The sequence below is a fragment of the Oncorhynchus kisutch genome, linkage group LG30 (genome assembly GCF_002021735.2).
Source record: "Oncorhynchus kisutch isolate 150728-3 linkage group LG30, Okis_V2, whole genome shotgun sequence".
Taxonomy (NCBI): domain Eukaryota; kingdom Metazoa; phylum Chordata; class Actinopteri; order Salmoniformes; family Salmonidae; genus Oncorhynchus; species Oncorhynchus kisutch.
The window spans coordinates 16,319,525-16,329,674 of NC_034203.2; the positions used below are offsets into that span (position 1 = coordinate 16,319,525).

The 10,150-nt window shown below is 39.6% G+C and overlaps 1 protein-coding gene across 4 annotated transcripts in view; it reads right to left on the reverse strand.

The window, feature by feature from the left end:
- Positions 1-8,773, reverse strand: part of LOC109874988 (paired box protein Pax-3) — a 38,041-nt gene extending 29,268 nt beyond the window's left edge. For 2 of the 4 annotated variants that reach the window (XM_031810887.1, XM_031810886.1), the window contains exons 1-4: positions 8,370-8,753; positions 7,468-7,703; positions 6,918-7,044; positions 6,349-6,495 (exon numbers count right to left, since the gene is read on the reverse strand). In XM_031810887.1, coding sequence (XP_031666747.1) covers positions 6,349-6,495; positions 6,918-7,044; positions 7,468-7,703; positions 8,370-8,454 — 595 coding nt within the window. In that variant the 5' untranslated portion in view covers positions 8,455-8,753. Of the gene's footprint in view, positions 1-6,348; positions 6,496-6,917; positions 7,048-7,467; positions 7,704-8,369 lie in introns of all 4 variants that reach the window. The other 2 variants (XM_031810884.1, XM_031810885.1) reach the window with 2 other exon arrangements.
- Positions 8,774-10,150: the final 1,377 nt, after the last annotated feature.

Consider the following 10,150-nt stretch of genomic DNA (forward strand, 5'->3'; position numbering starts at 1 on the left):
GTGATCTTAGACTTGTGTGCGGCTGCTCTGCCATGGAACCCCATTTCATGAAGCTCCAGACGAACAGTTACTGTGCTCATGTTGCTTCCAGAGGCAGATTGGAACTCAGTAGAGAGTGTTGCAACCGAGGACAGACGATTTTTACGTGCTATGGGCTTCAGCACTCAGCGGTCCCGTTTTGTGAGCTTGTGTGACCTACCACTTCGCAGGGCAGAAATTTGACAAACTGACTTGTTGGAAAGGTGGTATTCTATGACAGTGCCACGTTGAAAGTCACTGAGCTCTTCAGTAAAGCCATTCTACTGCCAACGTTTCTCTATAGAAATTGCATGGCTGTGTGCTACTTGTATACACCTGTCAGCAACGGGTGTGCCTGAAATTACTGAATCCACTCATTTTAAGAGGTGTCCACATACTTTTGTATTTATACACTACCATTCAAACATTTGGGGCCACTTAGAAATGTCCTTGTTTTTGAAAGAAAAGCAAATATTTTGTCCATTAAAATAACATAAAATTGATCAGAAATACAGTGTAGACATTGTTAATGTTGTAAATGACTTTTGTAGCTGGAATATCTACATTGGCGTACAGAGGCCCATTATCAGCAACCATCACTCCTATGTTCCAACGCACATTGTGTTAGCTAATCCAAGTATATCATTTTAAAAGGCTAATTGATCATTAGAAAACTATTTTGCAATTATGTTAGCACAGCTGAAAACTGTTGTACTGATTAAAGAAGCAATAAAACTGGCCTTCTTTAGACAGTATCTGGAACATCAGCATTTTTGGGTTCAATTGCAGGCTCAAAATGGCCAGAAACAAATAACTTTCTTCTGAAACTCGTCATTCTATTCTTGTTCTGAGAAATTAATGTTATTACTTGCAAGAAATTGCCAAGAAACTGAAGATCTTGTACAATGCTGTGTACTTCTCCCTTCACAGAACAGCGGAAACTGGCTCTAGCCAGAATAGAAAGAGGAGTGGGATGCCCCGGTGCAAAACTGAGCAAGAGGACAAGTACATTAGAGTGTCTAGTTTGAGAAACAGATGCCTCACAAGTCCTCAATTGGCAGCTTCATGAAATAGTACCCACAAAACACCAGTCTTAATGTCAATAGTGAAGAGGTGACTCCGGGATGCTGGCCTTCTAGGCAGAGTTGCAAAGAAAAAGTCATATGATGCTCCAGATACTCAACAAGTCTAAAGAAGGCCAGTTTTATTGCTTCTTTAATCAGTACCACAGTTTTCAGCTGTGCTAACACAATTGCAAAATAGTTTTCTAATGACCAATTAGCTTTTAAAACGATAAATTTGGATTAGCTAACACAACGTGTCATTGAAACACAGGAGTGATGGTTGCTGATAATGGGCCTCTGTACATCAATGTAGATATTCCATTACAAATCAGCTGTTTCCAGCTACAATAGTCATTTACAACATTAACAATGTCTACACTGTATTTCTGATCAATTTGATGTTATTTTAATGGGAAAAATTGTTGCTTTTCTTTCAAAAACAAGGTCATTTCTAAGTGACCCCAAACTTTTCAATGGTAGTGTACATTCTCTAAGTATGCAAGCCAGGAGAATCTGGACGTCTCTTACTTAATAGCTGAGCTTACGATTTTATAAAATGGTTTGCAGGAAACGACAACACACTACAGAAGTCAAAAATAAGCTACAACTTAGAAAAAGTTAACTTTCATTTGAACTTGATCCAAAAAAACACCAGGAAAAATCCGAGTGGAAAAGGTTAAGACCAAACCCATAAGTTAATCAAAAATGTGTTTGACACTAAACTGCCTCTATGTTTGACTACTTGTGATGACACCAAACACCAAATGATCTGGGATACATCATTTATTCATCTATTGGTGTTAATAAAAACTCTCAGCCCTGAATGAATTCTGATCACTCCATCCAACATCAATCTCCAAGAAAGAGTTGCTATACTCCAGGTATTGTGAATTTGGATTTCCGGTGTGGCATACTGTCACAGTACAGTTAAATTGGGTTTATATAAGTAGTAATAACCCCAGGCAGGGAGACAGCCAGTGATCGCACACAGAGTCAAGACCCAGCTATTTCTCTTCTCTATCCCAGTGCCTGGGTTTCTCCACTGCTCTGCCTGGAGGCAGAGATGGAAAGTAGTCAGTAGAAAACATTCCACTGGTCGCAATGAGGCACTGTTGTTTGTTATGACTGGAGATAGTCTCTCTCTCTCCATCCCTCTGCTTCACTAAGACAGCATACAAACGCACGGACTGCTGACAAATATACAACGTTATAGAAAATCTATGTCTAACTTCCCTAAAGGTTTCCGCTGTTGTGTCTGAGTTTTTTTTTTTTTTGGTGTGTTCCTGACATGGTCGGCTATTACTGAGTGAGTGAGAGACATGCGTTTATTGAAATTTCTGAATGCCCTGGGAGAAAAGACATTATGAAACATTCTAATTGGTTTATAGGGTTTGTGGAAATACACAAATCATAGCGGCCATTGATATGATTCCCTATAGATCTAGCTTCAACCGAATGATTGCAGTTTGCATATTACGGTCTATGCATGCCACGTTTAAAAATGGCTCTCACTTTTTTCTGTTTCTCTGTTCTCTCTCTTTCCCTCTACTCTTTCCCCCCCACTCTCTCTCCTCTCCTCTCCTCTCTCTCCAAACTCTCTCAGTCCATGCCAAAGTAGTGGGGAGCCAGTTTTCCCACTTTATTTACACAAACAAAGTCCTACTCAGTTTCTTTGACAAAAGCAGCTAAATCTTTCATGTTTTGTCAGCACTTGATTCCTCCTGTCCCCCTGGCTATTTGCCTGCCCCAGGACAATGGAGCCAGGAGAATGGGAGCAGATTTTGTGAATGTGCCTCAATGAAACCAATTATTACATGTTGACTGCGTTCACCATGGCAGATTTGAAAGAACTGGGCTTATTCAATTTGGCACCGCGGGATTCCCTTTCAAGATAAGTTATCCCTTTGACTGTTTGTATTTCTGAGCTTTTCTTTTTTTCTCTCCCCCCCCAAACCCCTCCATTGTCATAAATGGAATCTGCAAGAGTAGGCTACTCCTCTTTCATGACTTTGGTTATTTTAATTAGCTAAATGAGGCTAAAGGGGTGTCCGTTGGTGTTATAGTCATAAACAGAGGAAGGTGGTGTCATTCATTAGGAGGCAGTTAATGTGCCAGTATTTATTGATTAATTAACATGAAACCATTCATTCAGTTTAGGAGACCACTTCCATGCTGGTATCATTTATGTAATTTGCTCATGCAAGATTGACAAGGTTGAGCACTTTCTGCAGACAATTTTTGCACCAAATGAATGTGTTCATACTAATAGAAAGTATTTACTATGTCCCCAATTTCTTTCTTTTAAAATTTTTTAACTACTGTTAAATAATTGGTCAATCACCATAACATTCTTAATTATATATAAATAATCGAATTTATACATTTAACATTTTGTTTCCCCTGAACTCAACTATACCTCTTAAACAGGAACTGCAATCGTTTAACATCAGATTCATTTCCTGATTAAAAGCGCGACATTTACCATTTGCTTGGGGGCATCCTTTTCCCAGAATGCTCTAGGTGCCCTGTAATGTCAGGCAGATCTAGTAGTAGCTACCTGGTCCCAGTATAGCTACTTTATCCCACTGAACTCAACAGTGGCCTTTTCCCAGACAAATAAATCAAAACAGAGCAGCTTTGATCTCTGCACTTAAGGGTAGCCAACAATGGAGGCCGAGGCGAAAGAGGCAGAAAGAAACAGTCCTCTCTCTCCTGCAACAATAGCCTCTACAAACACCTACTTAATCAATATTTGGCCAGAAGACACCCTCTCCATACCCAAGACAGCCTTTTCACATTCTAATGAAGAGCTTTAAAGGAAAACGAAAACAACAAGATCAACTACTTCCACAGGCACACACAAGAGGATAAGAGAATTACATATGGCCATTGCAGACTGAGGGAAAAGGGAAAGTAATCATTGGACTGTGTTTGAATTGGAGTAGACAACATTTCAGATATGCCATTATCAACACTTGAGTTTGCTCTGAGCTAATGAGTTAATGTTGTCATTGTGGATAAGATTAAGATGATTAGTCTGGCAATGTAACAAGGGGTCGAGGTACTGAATTAAAGGAAAATACGTTGACGAATTCTTCCCAAAACACTCAACTATATTTCTTGAATCTAAATAACACATAAAAACAACAACTTTTAGTCCGTTCAGACGTTTGGCATATTTTAAAATAAATAGGCTGTAAATCATACTGTGATACATCTATAGATCGTAATAACAATTTAATGTCACTTGTTGTGCACACTTGTTGCAACGTTTTATCATGCCTGGCTGTTCCTAACTTACAATATCTATATCCTAATCATACACCTCTCTCACAATATCTGCAAGCCTGTATAATCTATCTAAACAAGGCATCATCAGCACGAATAGATAACAGAGAAAATGGAGGGGAATAATATCAGATACCGAAACACAAACATTATCAAAAGAGCACTATCACATCTCCATAAATGGGCTATAGATTGTGGTGGACAAATTTGTCACAACCCCGCAGGAAAAAATATTAACCAAACTGAGATAATACATGTTAAAAGGTTAACAAAGTAAATTGCCTATCCTGATCTGTATTCGCGATGCCTCGCCTGGAAAAGGGCAGGAAAGCGGCTATACATATGGCATGAATGCGCGCGCCGCGGGCGAAGAGGACCGGGCGGGCTTTGTCCCTAGATGAAAGTGGGAAGAAATAAAAGGTTTGAGTTTAATCTACTAGAAAGGGTTTACACTGCGATGACTGATGTAAGGAGTAGTAAGCAGACCATGCCTCCTGCGCAACGAGTCTAAACACATGAGTAAAAGAGCGATAAGAAAGGCCTAATCATTTGAGGATGCTTGGAAAATGTGTACAAAAAAATGGTTGAGTTCTTCAGATATGTATTTGCTATAAGTGAAAATAATTAACCCCCCCCTCCCCAGAAATTAAAAAATAATAATAATATGTAAAACAGGCAATGTGTCCCTTCCGAAACCTTGTTATGAACTTGGAATAGGCTTTGCTCACATTTCTAAAATTGTATGTTTAAAAAAGTCCGTTTCTGAAAGTATAGCCTACATTCCTGAAAAACCAACAGGTCACCAAGCAACAGGTGTTCGGGAAAAATCCAGGTCATAGGGAGAGATAGGATGCTGTCTCGTTCTCTCTGAGTCTGAATAGCAAACCCATCTCTTGACGCTGAAAAAGTCTCCAAGTGAACATTTTGTCGTTGAAAACGGCCATTTTCTCTCGGCGCGCAGTCTATAAAACCGGCCGGAGTTGCCCATTGGTGTTATCTGAATTATTCATCGCTCATTGCGGGTCCATAATGTCTTCTCCCAGCCTTTTGTCAGCGCATTTTTTCTCCCTTTCTCTACACATTTTGAAAAGCTTTGGCGTCTTTTTGTACACCACTGAGCCGCTTGCTATAGCAGGCCTTTGTGCGCCTGAAACCGAAGTGTGAGTCTCAATAGACTCTCTCGCCTTTGTCCGGCAAGTTCATCCTCAAGTGTCCGATTGTGTGCGGAGGAACCGTCTTTTTTATGGGGGACGGAACAGTTGGGCAAATGTTTGATCAACTTCATATGGAAACGTTTGCCTTCAGCAAAAGTTTCGTTTAGTATAAACACAGACATGCAACTCAAAAGTCCGTATTCATAAAGTTAGGCTAGGCCTGTATTGCAGAAAACCACCAAAATAGTTGTTATTTTCAAATGCTTAAATATTCGTTTTTAAAAATTCAATATCGATCTCATGTCTGCACAACAATCATTCCGCTTGACAAACCAACCACAAAAAAAAGGTAAACGCAGAGTCACGCGTCCAAAAATAATAATTTAGTAAACAATTTAGGTATTTAATTAAATAGTAATGGTCCATGATTATATTTCCATTTATCGCATTATATGGGTATTTTAATTCAATTCTACATTTTTTTTCTCTACCCATCTGAATTTAGTGTAATATGCAGGTTATTTGCTAATTCAGCATCTTCAAGAGACAACAACACATTTTTAATATTCCCAATTCCTCCCAATTTTCAACTGTCTCAAGTGGCCAACGAATTAACCGACTTTTTAACAACTTGTAAACAACATCTCAGCACATATTGTATCACAACCAAATATAGAAAATTGAGAGGAAAAGAAGCATTCCATACTTCTGAAATAAAAATAATTTTCTAAACCAAAATTGCACCCTTGTCCAATAAGGAAACCGTGGCCTACAGTCAACATCGCCAAAGTTTTGCACTGCTTTTGATTAAAACCATTACTCACATCTATCCCCGAGGATGCCGTCGATGCTGTGTTTCGCTCGTCTTTCGTTCTCTTCCAATTCCCTTTTCTGGATTTCATCATCGTCCTCCTCATCTTCTCCTCCAACTCCCCCGAATTTACAACGCATGATACGGCTGATTGAACTCACTTTCAAAGTAAATACATAAGTGATAAATTGTCAGTAAAAAAATCATGCTTGAATTGATGAAAGTGCCAACATCCAATGCATATTGTCTTAGCACCTGTTGATTGGTTTTCACCTCGCAATAATGTTTCACTAAATTCTATTTATATCTGTTAATATTACAAACTTTCAGAATGTTTACAGTTGTTGCAATAGGGGTGCCATTATTGCATGCTTTTATGACTTTAGTAGACCTATAGGCTATCTTCTCCTGCACTTTTTACTAGGCGTATGCAAACGCATAATATTATTGTAGGCTTATACGATTTTAGTTAAGTAGTGTAGATTTACATATTGGACACTATGCTCTGGTTAAGATAATTATAATATATGTTTGGTTTGTAGATCTTTAAGGTATAAATTATTAGTTAAAAAATGTAAATACCTGAGGGGATGTTGTTTCTGTCGCAGATCCCGTCTTTGAGTAATTTATCCCTGATTTCCCAGCTGAACATGCCCGGGTTGTCTTTCTTGTATTCCTCGATCTTCTTGTCCACATCTGGGGTTGTTGTCTGCTTCAAGTGGCAAGGATGCAGGAAACATTTCATTAGGCCTATGATTGCTATTCCACATTTATTTATTTTAATTTAAAAATAAATTAGGCTACACTGTGCCTAATAGGCTATACAGTTCTGTTGAGTTTTATCTTTTACCTGATCGTTTTCAAAACCCATGTTTTGACAGTCTGTATTAATATGGTGTTAAAAGTGCGCATAAAATAAGGTCTTATAAATTAAATATGTATTCGGAATAATGAATAGCATATGACAATAAATTATACCACACAAAACTGTTAATTATGATATATCCTTTTAGTTTAACGGCCTGTCATCCCCAATTACATGTATCCTGTTAGTGGCATGTTGAGGTGCAGCCCATTAAGTTGGGCTTGACAGAGACATCGCTGCTATACAGTCCGGTTCTAGGGCCCTCACCTTGGGTTTGCTGCCTCCGATTGACCCGGGCCTGATGGAGCCTGTCTCTTGGTACCGGCACAAGATTTTGGACACGCATCCATGGGAGACTCGGAGCTGGCGGGAGATGACACAGGGTCGGATGCCGTGGTGGGCCATCTCCACGATCTTGTGGCGGATGTGGTTGGGCAGGGGTCTGCCGTTGATAAACATCCCACCGAGCTGGTTCACCCGGCCCTGACCTAACGGGGTAGAGACTGGACGGAGGGAACGCATTTCATTCAATAACAACAACAAAAGTAAACCCCAGCAGCCAAAAAAAAAAAAAGTCTAAACAATCAGGCCATATTCAGGCTATATTTATTTATTCAACGTTTATTTATCCTATCTCAGTGAAAGGGGCTATATTTTTCAAGAGAGACCTGTTGCAAGAAAATAAGTTAATAACATACCATTTGATCTCGGTATTTTGCTAAATGTTTAATTGTTCTTGCTATTACATAGGTTAGACTTAATGGAAGGTGCACAATGTAAATCAATATAACATTTATAGCAAGAGCATTGTTGATGTTTTGATATCAACTGCTACTATGTTAATTCAATTGAACCAGGGATTGCTACAAACTGTTTATGGCTTAGTAGGCTAGTGTAGGCTACTTACAGTTTACAATAGGCAGCCTACACATTTAGGGAATACATCAACTTTGATTCACTTGTCAAAATGTTAGTTCATGTGTAGGCCTACTGTTAATTGTCTGTTAAAAGGCCACACTAAGACAATTATTTAGATATGAACAACAGTTTTGCAGCTGTTCAAAGTTGACACAATATCAACACTTGCTTTCTGATTGAATCATGAACAAACAAACAAAATCTTCCAATACGTAAGAAACATGCACTTGGTTCCATTTGCAATAGCCTACCTTCCAGAGAGTAGCCTCCCCGCGGGTAGTTTTGGTGTGGGTTCGGGCGCATCATCCTCGGTATGCCCCCCGCTAGTGCTGTCATGTCTCCTAAAACTCCGCCAACGATGCCCTGCTCTCGACCAAATCAACACCAACCCGTAAACTTCTGAAATATTCTGGGATCCACAAGAACGTATAGCTTAAAGGCCTACACGTTGGCTTCGATGGAGCAACAGGACAGCCTCCACGGGTTGCTTCGTCAAAATAACAACATGCAAGAAAAACCACAAGTTAAATCCTTGGAGAATGGTGCATTTGTCGATATTCAACGTGGAGTGTGAAAATATTGACAAAGCAATGTTTGCCTCTGTTGAAAGTAAAGGCCGCTTAGTTGGAGTTGTTGTTGACACTTTATCTGAATTGAGAAGATGGGTGGAAGTGAAACATTTTATAAGTTGTTGCTCTCCTTTCTCCTCAGTCCTTCCAGGCCTCTGATTGGCTTAGAAAGGCGAATCCCAGGGGCGCTGAGGGTGCATTTTGATTGGCCGACTGTTTTCTGTAGTGACCTCACGGGTTCAAGGCTTTGAGTCTTGTGGTGCTCCCGAGCTTTTGCTTTCACAGAATCTGATCTACGATCAGCCCCCCAGTCATCAACGGTAAAGGCTATATGGTCCAACCATATTGATGGATGAAGATGCGCCTTTTAGTGAAGGCTACGCTACCCCCTGTAAGTCACCAGTCACCAATGTATTGCTTCATTATGATGTGACTATTTCATAACAGAATTGCACATACACCATTTTCTGCCTCTGAAAGAACACACACACTCACATACACACACACTCACACTGTTTGCTATGCACAGTGATTTTACAAACAGGGATTTATTGTAGTATTTAGACAGTAGTGCACTAATTAGAATAGAAGGAGCTATGCGACCCAGCAGGGTGTGACGCCTGGAGTGCAGTAAAGTTGTCTGTGGCGAAAGAAAGTACAATTGTGTGAAGACATTATTTATAACTTCATGAGTGTCAAATGCCCCCCCCCCCCCTTCTTTTATCACTCTCTCTCTCTATCGCACACGCGCGCAGACGCACTTCCACATGCACGCACACACATACACACAGCCACCCCAGCTAACATATATGTTTGTTTTTTTAAGTTGTGGGAACTTATGTTTTGATTTCACATTGGTTGTGGGAACGAATCAACGTTTCCTTACTGGTAAAACGGAACGTTTTTTAAACATTCTGAGAACAGAAGTGAAAATGTTGCCCGTTCTGCGTAAGTTAATTTTTAGGTTGCAGGGAGGTTCTGAGAACGTTTTACTCTGGTTCTGAGAACGTTTTCCTAGGAGGTTTTATTAACGCTCTGAGAACTATTTTTGAATAACTTCCTTAATACTTTCACTGAATGTTTCAATACGACTTTTAATAACACTGCTATCTTATTTTGGATTAACTTTTTTTTAAACTCAAAGCACAGATAGGACACATGGAAATTCATTTCCATAGGCATCAATCATGCAAGCACATTTCTTTTTTATTGTGACACGGAATCACTGAGATTCAAACCTATGATCTTATGTTCGCTATCCATGGAATTAGTCCACTGCACTATGAAGATGGAGCTAGCATGCAATGTTCTTTTAAGCATGTAAATGCTGTTAATTTTTGTCTATTCAAACAGAACCCATTTCAAAGGAAACAAGCACTCATTATTAAGATCAGGTGTGGCCAATTCGTGGGCGCAACCGACACACCTGAACACACTTAACAAGATAGAGGATAGAGAGAGTT